We start from the raw sequence: 17,387 nt of genomic DNA, 5'->3' as shown, positions 1-17,387 counted from the left end.
ATGCAATGTGCACTGAAAGAAAAAAATAGCTTACATAAAAAGGGAAGCGAGCATTTTAATGTCAACCATAACTGTGCTGAAATATAATGCTGTAAAAATAAGGGAAACTAAAGATTTGTGAATTTTTTGAATAATATTAATAATAAAACTAGCCAAAAGGTAAAAACTTCAAAATATCTACATAATATGACCTTTCCCTGAAATGCGATGGGTAGTAAATATAAACAATTATACAATAGACATTTTTAAAAAATAACATTAAATGACAATACTGGAAACATTCTTTATGATTTATAATCTTCCTGTTTTGAAGTATAGGTGAATAAATATTTAAAAGAATGATTTTGAACACGAATTCATTTTGGGGCAAAGAATTTCAACATGAAATAAATTCGTTTTTATATGCTTATTTTCTACTGTGGCTTACTTAAGGGATATTTCATTAAGAAAATTCTATTTTCCCACCCGTGCCAAATTCTCAGACTTTCTCATCGATGGGCAAGAGGATTAGGACAGGAAATATTTTGTCAGAAACGAAAAGGAACGTATGTATCTTCACACCACAGCAAATTTTCAAGAGAAACATAGATGCCTAATTAGCAATATAAAAACTATTTTAAAAAACAGAACACTAGAAGTTTTGGATGCATAAATATTTTTACTTTTCATACCAGGTGCTTTAATTAAAAATATACTTATTAAAATATTAAACTCTATATATTAGACACTGAACAAGAATGGCTGGAGTCCAAGCAATCCACATGGGGAGAATGGGCTACCCGTTAGCCCCCAAAAGGATCCTTTCGCTTTTTGAAATTGTGATAAAATATAGGTAACATAAAATTTACCACTGTCATCCTTTTTAAGCGTACAGCTCAGAGGCATAAAGTACATTCACTTTGTCCTCCGGCCATCACCACGGATCACCTCCTCCCTTTGTTTTTATTCTTAGACTCACCAGTAGGGGGCGGACGGAGATAACACACCAGTATCGCTTCCCTCCGCCCCTCCGCCCACGCATGCGCGCCTCACCTGCGGTAAGGGGCGGGGGCGTGGCTAGGTGTGGCCTATGGGCCGCGCAGGCGCGGGGCGGGCTTTGTGACGTCAGGCCGCGCGGCCGGGCCGGGACCAGGCGGCGGCTCGCGGAGGCGCTTCCTGAGCGTGACGCGCGGACTCGGCTCCCCAGTGGCCCGCCCGCCCGCCGGCCTTACCGCCGCCTCCCTCGTTCCCTGAGCGCGCCGTGCGCAGGCCAGCGGCCGGGGCGGAGGCCCAGGACGACGCGGCGCGGAGAGGGACGGCGGGCGGGCGGGCAGTGGGAGCGCCGGTCTCTATATGGCGGCGGCTCTGTCGGGCCTGGCTGTCCGGCTCTCGCGCTCGGCCGCCGCCCGCTCCTATGGGGTCTTCTGCAAGGGGTTGACCCGCACACTGCTTATCTTCTTCGACCTGGCCTGGCGACTGCGCATCAACTTCCCCTACCTCTACATCGTGGCTTCCATGATGCTCAACGTGCGCCTGCAGGTGGGTGAGCCGCGCCCGCCGGGACTCCCGGGCCGGGGCCTCCCCGAAAGGCCCAGAGGGATGCAGATGCCCACGGTAGCCACAACCGGTTGGAGGCTGTGTGCGCCAAGCACCGTGCATTTTCTCATGCAACTCCACTTGAGAAAAACCCATTGGGGTTGTTATCCGCCTTCTGCATACGAGGCTCAGGTTGCAGGTACCACATCTGGGGGTCCGAGGAGGACGTTTTGTCCTGAAGATGGCAAATTGTTGGGATCCCGTGGTGTGTTTATGGGTAAAATTTCTGGTTCCCAAACTTTGGGAAGGCTTTTTATATTATCTTTGAAGCTTAAAATAGATTGCAAGGTAATGATGCTTTGATCACGTATCTACTTTATTTTGGCCGGTGTTGAAGTGAGGTGGGGAGAAAGATAAGAGAATGATGAGGAGGTAGAGACGTAAAAGGTTTTAGAGACACGAAATTATTCAGATGTGAAACAGGGCACTCACCTGTCCCCAAGAGACCACGTTTGCTATAAATGACTGATATTTCTACAACTCTTGAATTAGCAGATGCCTTTTTTCTAGAAGAAGGGGAAGGTGTCAGTTTGAGAATTCTTCCTCAAAGATGGCTAGATAGTGAGCTGCTTTTGGATTCCTTTTTCACAACTTGGAGTGCCCCAGGCTTTGGGGAGCTTACTGTCCCACAGTGCTTAGCACTGATGCAAAACGAGTCAGTCTGAGCAGTAGTACCAGGTTTTTCTCTGGTTTGGTTATATCAGTGTAATTGTCTAGGTGCCATGTATCTTCAGGTTTTTTGGTCCCTGACACAGGTGATGGTAGACTACAGGAACCCGAAAGCCAACTGTTGATCAAATTGTATTAAGGGCCTATATGGTGGCACACACCTGTAGTCCCAGTGACTTGGGGCTGAGGCAGGAGGATTGCAAGTTCCAGACTAACCTTGGCCACTTAACAAGACCCTAGTGAGACCCTGACTCAAAATAAAAAGGGATTGGAATGTGCATCAGTGTCTAAGCGCCCCTGAGTTAAATCCCTAGTACAAAAAAAAAAGTGAGTTGAGGTGAACATGTCTCTATTTCAAGGTCCAAATTGACATACTTTTATGTAAGAAAAGACTTATGGCATCCTTAAGTGATACCAGGCTGGAGGAGTAGAAAACTTAAATATCTTTGCAGCAGGTGGTATAAATGAGTAAAGGGGGCGGCTGGGTGTGGGAGTAAGGTAAACCAGAAAGCCTGTGCTTTAGCCATTTACCACCCTATGGAAACATGGGCCCAGTGTTGACCAGATCTAGTGATTGCAGAGAAATCAGATGTCCTGATTTTTAGGTATCAGGTTAACTTGGATTTTTTTTTTTTTTTTTTTTTAAAGTGGGCAAAGTGAAAAGTATATGCAGGCTATATCCAACCCCCAAGCTCCCACCTAGGAATCTTATGTCGAGAGTTACATATGATTTGTAGTCATTTATAAAGTCACAAGAAGGACTGTAATAGCACCATTACTGATATGTTGAAAATGACCATGTTTTGTACTATTAAAAAAAAAACTTTCTTACATATCCACTTCTCTATTTATGACCACCTCTCTAGTCCAAGCTATCTAATCACTTGTCTGGACTATTTCAGTATCCTTCATCTGTTCTCTACTGAGCAGTTACAGAAGTTTGTTTCTGCCTTTTGCTGTGCTAGGGATTGAACACAGGGCTAGGGTTCTACCACTGAGCCACACCCCCAGCCCAAGAGAAGTCTTTGAAATAGTAAGTCAGGACTGGTCATCCTTAAAACAGCTCCCCTGGAGCCATTCCTGTTCTTACCCTGCAGATCTGGCTTCCACATTTCTGTTGCCTGTCACCTGATTTGCACCCTGCTTACTATGCTTGCTCAAGGTTTTCTATCTCTGCTTGCACAGAGCCCCTTTCTGCCCCTGGGCATTCACCCAGGCTCTTTCCACCTGAATGCTGGCATGTTCTCACACTTCAATTTTTTTTTTTTTTTTTTTTTTTTTTTGCGGTGCTGGGGATCGAACTCAGGGCCTTGTGCTTGCGAGGCAAGCACTCTACCAGCTGAGCTATCTCCCCAGCCCTACACTTCAATTCTTTAGCTCTCCTTTCAGAGAGGACTTTTGTGATCACCATATCACCACCATCTTGCACCTGCTGTCTTTATTGCAGGTGTGCTGAGGCTCATTTGTTTTATAGGTAATAAACAGTAAGAGACTTCATTCCACCGAGACACTCAAGGTTTCCAAATCCTGCATTTGTTTGTAGGACAGTGAGCTCATCTCTGGAAGGTTATTCAAATACAAATTTCATAACAAGGAATCTGCACTGTAATAATTGAAGGCAAGTGCATTTTGGAGGAGGGAAATTGGATCTATAATAAGAGTGGTGTGGGCAGTCAGAGTACAGATGTACCGATCCCAGAAACCCAGAATGGGTGATTTAGTGAGCTTGACATCAAGTGGTAGATAGTCCAGGCACAGCAGAGCTTCTGAGAATATGGACAGCTGAATGTGGGCTCTTAATTCGGGGGCAAGTGCATGCAATTGAGGGTGGTGCATAGATGAAGTATCACCAGGTATCTTGGGAAAGGGCTTTCTCAGAACTGCATAGGATTTTATATTTGATCTTGGGTTTGATCTAGTTCAAAAAGCAGCTCTCTCACATCCTGTGGGTGAGAGATTGGTGTATTTTACAACTGTAATACTTAAATTGGCTACTGTAAGCTCCTCTGCAGATTTTAGAGTTTTTATTCATTTGTGAACAATCACTAGCTTTACTGGTTTAGGGGTTTAATTATTCTGGCCTCTGGTAAAGGGAACAAGAAATGGAATATGGCAACAGGAAATAGAATCTAAGTAAGAGGGGCGGGGACAGCCCCAGCTCATGACCTTTTTTTCTCAACTGTGTTGTACCCATTCCCTTCTTTTAGGGATTCTGGGATCTGTTTAGAAAGCACAAGTCTGAAAGTATTTCATTTTCTGCATGTTTACATAGGACCCTCAAATCTCTTGTTTGTGGAGAAGTGAGGCATTTTAAGAGGATTTACTACTTCTTCAGTATGAAAGATGATTGAACAAGAAAATAGATGGAAAAGGGCTTTGTAGACTGAGAAAGGTTATGATGTAAAAGTGCTATTTCTAAGCAAGCCTTCATCTGGAGTTGGTAGCATCCTGCTTATTTATACAGAAGCAGAAGTACAAGGCAGTCAAAAAGGGAGAATCCATACTAAATACTAAATGTAGTAATGAGACAAAAAATGGTACCAGGAACCCGTGGTAATTTACCTGTCATGCCTAAACTTTTCAGTTATGTGACTGTGGGAAGATCAAGTATGTTGGTCTCAGGTTACCTGGTCACCTAGCTTCTTATAATCATCAAGAGAGAATGCCTGAAAAAGGACAGAGAAAGGAAGATATTTTGAACGTTGATGGTCGTCAGCCAATCAAGTAGTGTCCTTGTTTCACCAACAGCCTTTGCTGAACTGCTCAATGCTAACCCAGTGTGTGAACCTTCCTCTGACTGCTGCCTGTCTTCTGTTTCTTCCTAACCTCTCTCTCAATCTCTCTCTGAATGACTTCCTAAATTCATAGCTCCTTATGTTGCACTTAGTACTTTGAAATCTTTATTCTTTTGCATCCCAAGGAAGGTAGGGAGCTGGTTGACAGTGTAAATAGGGCAGACAGTGGGTCCCATTGAGAAGGTGACACTTGAGCAAAACTGGAGGAGGGGAAGGCTTCAGCCATGGAGATTTCTAGGTAGAAGGAGTGTCATGCAGAGGGAACAGCTGTAACCAAGGCCCCACACCTGGGACAGACCTAGTGTTTTTCCAGAAATGGCAGGAGGCTGATGGGACTGGAGCAGGCCTGAGAAGTGAGAAGACTCAATCTGAGGATTTGAGGCAGCTCCCATGTTGTTTTGCAGTCGTTAAAGGACTTAGACTTTGATTAAAATGATCTTAGGTTTGAAAATTTTAATTTTATGTGGTACTGGGGATTCAACTGAGGGGTAGTCTATCACTGAGCTATACTTCAGCCATTTTTATTTTTATTTTTTTTATTTTGAGACAGGGTTTTACCGAGTTGCTCAGACTGTCCTTAAACTTGTGATTCTCCTACCTCAGCCTCTCCTGTGTCACTGGGATTACAGGCATGGGCCACCACACATGGTTGAACAATTTTAAAAAGTAGTAAAACTCCCAAGACCCCTTTCCTAGGGTTGATTGCAGTTTTAAATGAATTTTTTTAAAACTCTGTTGCTTGATTTATATCAGACCTCTCAAAGAAAATTGGGTGAAATTATAGACTATTAATAAAACTTAATAGTTTATAAGCTTTACAAAAGCGTGAGCTCAGGCTTAAGGGTTTGTTCTGGCTTCAAAATATTGAACCAGCTTTGTACTTGAGATGTTAAACACCAAAAACATAAGAAACAAATACTATGGAATTTTTCCTGACTTCCAAGTGAATGCTTTAATCATAGTTTTTCATAAATTTTTTGTTTTGAAAAATGAATATCTATATAAAATTTGAAAGACCAAGATAGCAAACACCTATATCCTTGACTCATTTCTAGAATCCTGCACTTAATAATCAAGCAGATATAAAGGTATATAAATTCAGTCTCTATGATGTTAAAAGATATCTGCCGTATAAAGTGAGCTGGGGGTGGGGAACTTAAAAACAATTTATTATTGGGGGTCTGGCTCAGTGACAAAGCATGTGTGTAGGATATACACGGCCCTGGATTCAATCCCTAGCACACAAAAACAAAACAACAATGCAAACCCTCAACTATTATCCCATTTAAAAATTTTCATTAATAAGCCTGCCGTTGCCTGGGGAGGAAAACACTGTAGGCCCAGGGGAGAGCTGAGCCTTGCTTCTCAGATGATTTGTGGAGAAGGGCCAGTGTCTTCACCTCCTGATAGCTTTGCAGGATCTAATAAAAATGAATTACTTCTACACGCAACAGAACGAAGCTGTTCTGGACTGGGATATAGCTCAGTGGTAAAGTGGATGCTTAGCATGTGTGAAGCCCTGAATTTGATCCTTGACACCCAAATAAATAGTGAAAAAGATCACTCACAGAATGGAAGAAAGGATTTGCAAATCACATATTTGATAAAGGATTGATATCCTGAATATATAAAGAATTCTTATAACTTTAAAAACAAACCCAGTCCAATAATTGGCAAAGGTCTTTTTGACTAGAGATTTCTCCAAAGGTGATATACAGGTGACCAGTAAGTCCATGAAAAGATGCTTAACTCTAAGGGAAATAAATCAGTCACAGTGAGGTAACACTTTGCACCAATTAGGATGGCTTTTTTTTTTTTTTTTTTTTTTTTTTAAGATAAGGGAGAAGTGCCTTGCACAGTGGCGCACACCTGTAATCCCTTGACTCAGAAGGCTGAGGTGGGAGGATCACAAGGTCAAAGCCAGCTTCACCAACCCAGTGAGGCCCTGAGCAACTTAGACCCTCTCTTAAGATAAAAGGGGTTGAGGATGTGACTCAGTTGTTAAGTACCCCCAGGTTCAGTCCCTGGCACACACAAAAGGTGGAGAAACCCACATTGGCAAGGATATAAAGAAATTAGAACTCTTATGTGTCATGAGTGGGAATATTAAATGACGCAGCTGCATGAAAAACAGTTTGGTGGTTCTTCAGAAAGTTAAACATAGAGTTTTACTAAGTGACCTGGGGATTCTGGTTATATACTCAAGAGGTATGAAGGTGGACTCAATTCTTGTACTCCTGTGTTCATAGCAGCATTATTCACAGTAGCTAAACAGTAGAAATAATTGAAGTATCCATTGACAGGTGAATGGACAAACAAAATGTGGTCTTTCCACAGTGGAATGTTATACAGCTTTAAAAAGGAAGGAAAATCTGGACTGGGGCTGTAGCTCAGTGGTAGAGTGCTTGCCTAGCATGTGTGAGGCACTGGATTCAATGCTCAGTACCACATATAGATAAATAAATAAAAGTCCATTGACAATTTTAAAAAGTTTAAAAAAGGAAATTCTGATACATACTATTTCGTGGATGAACCTTTAAGACATGACACTAAATGAAATAAACTGGTCACTAAAGGACAAATACTGTAGGATTCCACTTACCATGAAATCCTTAGAGCAGTCAGATTCACAGACACAGAAAATTGGTTGGTGGGGAGCTAGTGTTCAATTGGTGCAGAGTTTTAGTTTGAGGAGATAAAGTCTAGGGGTGAATGGTAGTGATTGTTTAAAAAGGTGAATATTTAATGCTACTGAATATACACTTAACAATGGTTACGGGGCTGGGGAGATAGCTCAGCTGGTAGAGTGCTTGCCTTGCAAGCATAAGGCCCTGAGTTCTATCCCCAGTACCACCAAAAAAAAAAAAAAAAGAAAAGAAAATGGTTATGATGGTAAATTTTATGTTGTATGTATTTTACTGCAGTTTTTAAGAGAGTAATTAAAAGAACCATCCTTGGATGTTGTGGTAATGTTAAGTTGCCATAAAAGTTCCCTAGTGCCTCTTCTTAATTTCTGTTGCCTGGTCACAGTGGCAAACTGGGGACATATGGATCACTCCTCAAGTGAAAGTGGCCAGGAATGCCATTGGGACTGAGCAGGGAGAGAGCAGGAGGAACCCCAAAAGTAACAGGCAGAGTGGAGGAGAGTTTTGTGTTCCTTTGTAAGGACTTTGGCTTGTACTCTAAGTATGGCAGGACAGAAGATTCCTGAGCTGAGGCGTATGATATAATCTGACTTGCTGCTCTTGTGCTTTGCAGGATTGGGGATTTAACCCAGGCCTCCCATGTACTAGGCAAGCACTTGACCACTTTGCTACTTCCCTAACCATTTTACTGTTTTCTGTTTTCTTTCTTTGTTTTTGTGGTACTGGAGATTGACCCAGGGGTGCTCTATCACTGAGTTATAGCCCCAGCCCTTTTTATTCTTGTTTTGAGACAACTAAGTCTCTGTGGCTGGCCTCAAATGCGCAGTCCTGCCTCAGCCTCCTAAGTCACATGGATTACAGTAGGCCTGGGTCACTGTGCTTGGCAGCATTTGTAGCTGTTATTGACAGCTTGTGCTCCGTGGAAGCTGTTCTATAGTGCTGCCCTCACCAACAAGTCAGGTACTCCCTTGGGTGGACTCTACTTACTCCAGCCTGGGCCAGGTCTCTGCCATTCCACTGACATGCACTTGCCCATATTGTATCGAGGTCACTTTCATGCAGCAGTCTTTCAGTGTCCTCCATTTTACTGAACCTCTCAGCAGCTTTTTATCATTCATTCCATTCTGCTTCAGTGTCTCTTGATACTGATAAGAATAGCTACTGGTTAACTGGATTCCCATGGGATGCTGGTCAGAGAAGATGCTGGGTGTTTGCTCACACTGAGTCCTCACAGCATCCTGGAAATCTCAATCTCCCTGAGCACGGTGAGACCCCAGTCCTGGAATTGTGCCTGAGTCCTTTCCTCCTCAGTACACCTTTGAGCATCCAAGTGATCAGGAAATAGGGTGGTGGCTGTAGAGTTGGCACAGCTGGTTTTGTAAGGGCATGTGTGATTGAGTTTTGCTGCAAGATGAGTAGCAGGAACTCGGTGAAGTGTGTTCTCTCTGGTAATGAGTCAGCTTAATTTAGAAATGATGGAGTCGTTCCTACTTCTCATCCTCTGAGCTGTGTATACATTTGGGGGATTTGTTTCAGCCACCTCCAGCCTGATCCTCTTAGTCACAGGCACAGTGATACTATGGTAAACATACCACCCCTCACACCTACAGGCTGAGTGAAGCCAGGTGTGTCTTGGAGAGTGTGTGTGAGCCCAGAAGCACCCAGGTCCTGTCCAAGGCCCATTGGTGCTCTGCTTATTTTAGCAGCAACTTCCCCTGTCCTCTTTGGAAGCAACCTTGCCAGCTTGCTTTCAGAAACTTCGGGGCCAGATATTTTTAGTTTACAAAGCAATGGTAGTCCAGCGTCACGTGCTGCAGGCCATGAATAGCCCAGCCTAGGACAGGTAAGGAGACAGGCTTCCAAGAGGACAGCAGCTGCCTAATTGGGTCAGGCCTATTGTCATCCAGCAAGCTGACTGCCTCCAACAGGGGCAGGGATTTGTGTAGAAGAGTCTTTCTTGCATCTGCCCTGAGGCTTGTGGACATACCTGGACAGTCTCTTTTCCCTGAACACATTGCCCCTCTCTTACCATCTTTGATGGGGAGCAAGGGAATAGAAGTTCAGGAATTTATTCCCACTACTGCACTTTATTTTTCCCCTTGAACTTCAAAGTAGATTCCTTCCCTCACTGTGGTAGGCTTTGTTTTGGTGGACAGGTTTGTTTGCCATAATTCATGCTGTTATTCGGTAGACTTGGATGGGGGTGGGGGATGATGAGGGCTGGGGCCAAAGAGAGTTAATTATATAGACACTGCACACAATTCATTTGGTGCTGTGTGTGTCTAGTATAGTGAGAATAAACTGCAAAGTAATTCACAGGTGGCTATTAAATATATCTAGAAGTCATTTGGAAGCTATTTTTGGCTCTCAAAAATGTAAGTACTATATTTAACCGTCTAATATCAGAAGGGTTTAGTTTGAGGCTCTGAACCAAAATGTTGTCAATGACCTGCTGAAGTATTTTTGGTAAGAGAATTAAATACTGGCTTATTACTGAATTTACTAAAGAATTAGAACAACTTCAGGGAACGGTTTATTCTGTCATGATTAAATACATGATTACTCTATCATTAAATACACGATTATTTTAATTGCCTCGTTTAAAATATTTTAACACAATTCTGGAAATATTTCATTTTTCCGAATAGTAGTAAGTCCTTATAAAAAGATATATATAATAAAAGTGGTTAGGAACTAATTTTTCCCAGAGTTGCCCCATATTAAATGACCTGTTTTTTCTTAATTAAGGAAAAAAAAAAAAAAAAAGGACTTTTAAATTATTTTTAAAATGTACTTAGGGCTGGGCGCAGTGATACATGTCTTTAGTCCCAGCTACTTGGGAGGCTGAGACAGGAGGATCCCTAGTTTGAGGCCAGTCTGGGCAACTTAGCCTTTATCTCAAAAATAAAATGGACTGTAGGGGTATAGCTCAGTGGTAGAGTGCCCCTGGGTTCAAACCCCAGTAACACTAAAAGAAAAAGGAGGAAACACACACACACACACACACACACACACACACACACGTATATATGTATGTATATATATGAATACTCCCATTTCAGGAGAATGTTCATTTCTGGTACATTTCATCAGTAAAATGTATAGCTTGAAATAATGTGCTCTGCAAAGTTAATGTGAGAGGTGTTAATTAGGTTTGACTCGATGAACTTTGAAAATATTTGTTTTGAAATGCAACTGGAAGCCACACTTCTAGTAATTATATACACATTACATTTCTATATTGCTTTATACTATTCAAATATATTTTTATCAAATATATTTTAATTATAGAGTAATGGTCATACTTTAATCAGTGAAAGTTTTTGAGCATGCCTTACAAGCTATATACTTTGCTCTATCAAAATATGGTACAAGGGGCCAGACACAGTGGCTCTCACCTGTAATCCCAACGGCTGGGGAGGCTGAGGCAGGAGGAGCATGAGTTCAAAGCCAGCCTCAGCAAAATCTAGGCACTAATCAACTCAGTGAGACCCTGTCTCTAAATAAAATATAAAAAAGGGCTGGGGATGTGGCTCAGTGGTCAAGTGCCCCTGAGTTCAATTCCTGGTACCAAAAAAAAAAACTGTATGTATATGTGGTATAAGGGCTGAAGTTGTGGTTCAGTGGTAGACCCACATGCTTAATATGCTTAACATGTGGGAGACCCTGGGTTCCATCCCCAGCACCAAAAAAATTGCATATTATAAAGTAGACAAAGTTAAAAAGGGGAACTGACAAAGATGCAGTGGGCAAAGATTTTCTAATATTTTCTTCCATGCTTCTTGAGGTGGGCTAACCCCATGCTCATGACTGCTGGACAAGAGTTTTTCAGAATTTACTTATTGCAAACTAAGTTATACAGAGCATGTGAGAAACATGCCTAATCACTTTTTTTTTTTTTTTTTTTTTTAAGGTACAGGGGACTGAACCCAGAAGTGCTTAAACACTGAGTCACATCCCCAGCCCTTTTTATATTTTATTTAGAGACAACAGGGTCTTGCTGAGTTGCTTAGTGCCTTGCTTTTGCTGAGACTCAGGCTGGCTTTGAACTCATGATCCCCCTGGCTCTTTGTTATCTATTTTGAGACAGGGTCTCACCAGGTTGTGCAGGCTGGCCTTAAACTGGGACCCTTCTGCCTCAGCCTCTCCCAAGTCACTGCAGTTGCAGGTGTGCACCACCACACCTAACTTATTCAGTTACCAACTTAAAAAAACGCCATTCCTTTTTACTATTGTGGCCTTATTTTTCCATCATTCACTGCATTATTGGATAGCTTCCTAATAGTCTTTCTGTTGTGGCTTCTTTCCAGTTTGTCCACCACAGTGCAACCAAGGTAATTCACCTAAAATGTAAAGCTAGCCATTATTTCCTTGCTAAAAATTCTTCACGGGCTGTTCAATGAAGACCCAGCTCATTATGACAATGGCCAGTGCCTCTCTTCCTCAGTTCTATTTATCTCTGTGGCTTCATTCCTCAGCTCTGCTTGTTTTCTGCTTCAGCCTCCAATAATACAATAATGCTCTTTTTTTCTCTTTCTTAGGGTTAGGTTTAGGTTTAGGGTTTGGGATTAGGCTGAGGCTGGGGCTGGCTTTGAACTCGTGATCTTCCTGCCTTAGCCTCCTGAGTTGCTGGAATTACAAGTATGCATGCCTAGCTCACAGCTTGAAAAGAATCTACTGGTACAGTGGTGCGTACCTATAATCCCAGCAACTCAGGAGGCTGAGGCAAGAGGATCACAAATTTGAGGCCAGTCTTAATAAATTAGTGAGGTCCTGAGCAACTTAGACCCTGTCTCAAAAAGTAAAAAGGGAACTGGGGATATAGCTCAGTTAGTAGAGTGCTTGCCTTGCATGCACAAGGCCCTGGGTTCAATCCCCAGCCACAAAAAAAATATAAAAATTTAAAAATAAATAAATAAAAAAGGCTAAGGATTTGGCTCAGTGGTAACATACCTCTGGATTAAATCCCCAGTACAACTGACTAGAGGGGAAGGGAGTCTCCTGGTTCTTTAAGATCGGTTCAGAGAAAAAAGGAAATGATTGGCTCAGAGAAATCTCCCTGCATCTAGCCACCACTTTCAGCTGGGACTGGTTCACTGCTTGCTTTACTATTGCTAAATTACATGCTTGTGTTGCTTCTTAGTTTTTTATTTTTTAGGCTTTGTGTTTATCTTCTCACTGTGGAAGACAAGGTGTTCTCTCTTACGGCTCTTCCTCCTGGTAGAGTTATTACATTTTAGTAAGATTGCTGTTTTATAGACTAGCTTCTTAGAAATACTATTTATATAGATATATATATGTATTTTCTATTAATGTTCTTTTTTTTTTTTTTAAATAAAAACAGCTTGTGTCCAAGATTTTATTTAGCTTATCAATTAATATGAGGGAACTAGTAAGATGTTACAACTAGTTTAAAGGAGAATTCAGACAATGCACATGCAATCCAGAATGCTGACTAGGAACTGGACATGGCACGTGACTGTACAGTCCAGCTGCATGTGAGACTGAGGCAGAAGAATCACTTGAGTCCAGGGTTTCCAGTCCAGTCTGGGCAACATAGCAAGACCTTGTCTCAAAAAAAAAGAATGCTAATATGAATTTACAAATACATACAAAACTGGTCAACATTGACAAAGCAATAATTAATTGTATTACACAAGGCATAGTTAATTTTCATTTCTTTGGACAGGAGTTTACTTTCCTTACTCTTAAGAGTTTTTAACAATTTACAGAGTTGTTAGCCAGTCAAAGACATGGAAAGGTGCAGGTCCCTATAAAAGTATAGAACCTGGAAAGATGCACTAGGTAGCCCAAGGCATAATCTTTTTGTTCCTTTTAAAGCCTTTCATGACTCTTCTGACATCTTCTCCATTTGGAGTGTAATAATGTCAAAGACAGATGATTCTTGAACACAGAGCAATCTGACCTCATTGAGTTTGTAGGTGCAACAAGAGCGTTGATTGTCCAGTAACACCTTGAGTATACTCTTACTGTGTAGAGTCACCTGGTATTGAACTCCTGCTATGGTACAGGTCACTGTGCAGAGGTTTTCATGAGGAATCTCAGATGGAGCTTCTTAAAACCTCTTGTATTTGCAAATCTGAGGTTGGACACCTAAACCCAAAAAAGTGCTATTTTCTTAACCTGTAAGCCTGGGTAAATTATTTTCTTAATGAGGCAGTATATTGCTAAGGTTCCTGGCCTGCCAGGAAGTGATCTTAAGACCACTTGAAGACTGGGGTTCTATTTAGAGGACTCCAGGTTGGTTTTGGGGGTAGGCACTTAGAGATGTCAGGTCTGTAAGTAATATTGACCTTCTTTCCTTAAGAGTGACTTGTTACAACAGGAAGCTCAAATAGGACACTTCCATTAAGACTTTGGTGCATAATTGAGTCATACAGTAAATCCTGGTTAAAGTCAGACTTTTATCGAACCTGCATAAACATTTTCTTGTACACATTAGCATGAAAGTACAAAGCCCCAGGGTGTTGTGCATGCATTCAGGCACTCTCCCCCTGAGCTATACCCTAAGCCTGCTTTTCTTATTTTTATATATTTTTAATGCATTTTTAGTGTGCTGGGTTGTTGTTACAATCTCTAATAGGTGGGCTGACATTCTGTTCTTTGTCCTAATGTAGGAATTGGCGGTACTCTAGTTTGTTAGAGACCTCACATTTGTTAGGCAATGTTTGAGGTGTATAGACACTATTAAGACCCTCTAGCTTCATTGTAGAATTTTAACGTGATTGTCTTTTCCAGGTTCATATTGAGATCCACTGAAGGCCCTTCCCTGATTGAAAAAGGTGTCACCCCAGGCTCACTGCATCAAAGAACACAAAGCATGAGGGACGGAGGAGGGACCCTCAGCACCTGCCTGACAGAAGCAAAGGGGGAGGGAGGAGATGACTGGGACAAACAATTATGTAGCCTTAAGAAAAGAACGCAGAAGGGGAGCCCTTGCCCAGCAGATGTACCTTTCTGGATGGATAAGTTTGCGGCTGACGTAAATGGAAATTCACAGAATAAGGTGTTATCATTGGAAAGGAAAAACGATCTGAGTGACACTGGTCTTTTGCTTCAAAATGACAACAAAGAGCTTCCATATTTGAAGAAATCAGTGGGAAGAAATTCAGCTCTTGCAGCTGCTCCGACCAAGGCCATGGGTCTGTTCTCTGCTCCTGCAGAAGAGCATCTTGCTGGGGTGTTCCTCCGTGTCAGGGAAGCTCTGGGGAGGGACTGGCTAAGAAGCGGGCCCAGAGCCATAGACAACCACAAAGGACAGTGCCCCAAAAGAGAGCCTTGGGTGTCAGGACAGCCAGTCCATCCAAAACTGTGGGAAATGGGAGTTTTTAAGGGTGAACCACCAAGTGCTCTTCACGAAGGAGTAGGCTCTGAGTCGGAACTGTCTTGCCTGCATTCTGTGCTGCCTGCAACACTGCACTCCAGTCCTGAAGTACTCCTAGAGGACGAGACAAGATGTGTTTTCCTTGACCATTTAAAGCCCATGTTTTCAGAACAAACAACAGAATATAAGAAAATGCTTTCATGTGTAAAAAGTAACTCAAATGGTCTGCAGATAACACTGGGGTTACTGGCTCTACAGCCTTTTCAGTTAGCAGATCCCATATGCCATAGTTAAGGTACAAGCAGAATAATAAAAATAGTAGATTAATTTTACAAGTTGACTTAGGATGATTTCTTTCCCATTAAGTCTGGATGCAGACAGCTCAGCCGCTCAGATCCTGTTTTGGTTCGTGTGACCAGATAGAGAATAAACTGAGTTCACTCACCAAAAGCTGATGGATGCAGAAGAAAATTTTTTAGCATGTTTTAAATTGTGCTTAAAAGACACTTAGAATTGGGAAACCTTTCGGGTGATTATTTATATATCCAGTTTAATATCAGATGAGCATATGGTGATTTAACATGAAATTCTTTATGTATCTTGAGATCTCTACCCATTCCAAAGGGCTATTGTCCCAGACATTGTCTTGTCTCCTTAGCTTGTCTCTGATCACCTCCTGAAAGTGAATATTTGTAAAGTCTACCCACTATATTTTTATTAAACCTTGCTGAGCTCATGGCAAGCTGTTGCCATTTCTGCATCTCATAGAATAATTCTGGTCTGCAGCAAAATTTGATTTCTCACACTCCTTCCACTTGAAGTGCTGTTTAAATGGAGGCCCTATGGTGAAAGTTGCAATATTAAATTTAATCATCTCAAACTAAGATACCCTAGCAGTGTTACCCTAAGTGAAAAGGAACTGGAGACTCTCTGCTCTGGCTCAGATGTAGAGAGAGGCAAATCAAGAATCTCCTTTACAAAAGTCCTAAGAGTTGAGGTCTTTTACACTAAGATTTTTCTGAAGTGACCCGTTTTGTTGTTCATTGATGATTTTATTAATAAGGTCATTTAAAAGTGTAAGTTTTTAAGGACTCCCAAAGCAAGACTTAAAACAGCTATTTGGGGGATAACTGATTGCATATATCAATTTATATTGTGTGCTACTTTACTATGCCATGTGCTATTTTAGTGTTGGGGAAAATGGAGAATAAAATCTGTTCTTTAGCATAATAAATGTCTTATTTTACGTGTGTACTCTAAGCTCTCCTTGTCTTTTTATTCATGCTGTCATCATCTTAATACTCAAACATCTTTCAGCACCTGGTAAAGTAGGTCGCCAATGCAGAAGACTAAAAGAGTCTGAAAACCAAAATGTAAGACTAGATTGTAACTCCACTCTCAGCTTTCCTCCCTGGGTGGGATAAAGCAGTGTGTTGTTATCCTTTGGGGTGATGCACATGGAGTCCTTACAAAGCAGCCATCTCCAGCCTGTCCAGATGACACATCATCTCGATGAAGCAGCTAAAGCCCTAGTGGATGTACATACCCTTTTGGTGTCACTGATAGATTTATAGGGACTATTTTCTTCTCCAGCTCTCCTTTTACCAGTTGTTGGTTTTGGTTTGGTTTGGTTTTTTTTTAAAAGTCACTCCTTTGGGATGGAACTTTCCATGACTCAATTGTTTTGTAAATTCAAGTACATAAATGTTCAACCAATTGCCAAGAAAAAGTGCAGAATTCCCTACTTGGCATCAAATGCTAAATTAAGAAATTTGAAATTTTTTATATGGCTATTTTAGAAGAAGGGGTTTTTTTTTTTATTGGTTTGGGGGAGAAGCTCACAATCACTTTTTTTTTCTTCACATTAGAAATTTTGTTCTGCTTATAGACATCACTGTGACTTTTTCCTTTGGGATTGTGCGGGTTCTTGTCTGAAGATGCCCTCTCCTGTGGAAAGTTCTGAGGAGGAGGTTCACAGTCCAGAAGAAACTGATGATAAATGTGCCATATAGTTTCATGACTACAAAAGAGGGCCTACTACAAATACTTTATTTTTGAGAAAATTAGTACAGAAGTGAAAATTTTTTTTCAGGTAAATTAAGACTCCATGATTGAGTTATAAAAGATTTGAAACACGATCGTATCATTTTGGAAATGAAAAGCAAAAGAAAGTTTGTTTTAAAATAAAAAATAACTTCGGTTCTTAAGTTTATATGCTCCCCACCCCCAGTTCTGCTCTTAAGGGTTGAGTAGTACAAGCATTTTAAATTTAGAAATAATACATAGTACAAAGTCTTGGAGTTGGTTATTTGCATTTAGAAATGATTTCCTTTTTAAAAATAGGAATGATGAGGTCTT

General features: G+C 41.4%; 2 protein-coding genes across 2 annotated transcripts; both read left to right on the top strand.

The window, feature by feature from the left end:
• The first annotated feature begins 1,118 nt into the window (after positions 1–1,118).
• On the top strand, positions 1,119–14,580 carry LOC124970303 (small integral membrane protein 10-like protein 2A). The gene is made up of 2 exons (XM_047533556.1): positions 1,119–1,518; positions 14,444–14,580. The coding sequence occupies exons 1-2, from the start codon at positions 1,333–1,335 to the stop codon at positions 14,462–14,464; spliced, it is 207 nt and encodes a 68-aa protein (XP_047389512.1). The 5' UTR covers positions 1,119–1,332; the 3' UTR covers positions 14,465–14,580.
• Fam220a (family with sequence similarity 220 member A) lies at positions 14,526–16,283 on the top strand. Its single transcript, XM_047533555.1, has one exon. It carries the CDS (start codon positions 14,526–14,528, stop codon positions 15,321–15,323), a length of 798 nt encoding a protein of 265 aa, XP_047389511.1. The 3' UTR covers positions 15,324–16,283.
• The last annotated feature ends 1,104 nt before the right edge of the window (positions 16,284–17,387 follow it).

Source organism: Sciurus carolinensis, chromosome 18 (genome assembly GCF_902686445.1).
Source record: "Sciurus carolinensis chromosome 18, mSciCar1.2, whole genome shotgun sequence".
Lineage (NCBI taxonomy): Eukaryota > Metazoa > Chordata > Mammalia > Rodentia > Sciuridae > Sciurus > Sciurus carolinensis.
The sequence above is the reverse complement of the archived record's forward strand: the minus strand, read 5'-3'. Positions and strand labels throughout refer to the sequence as shown.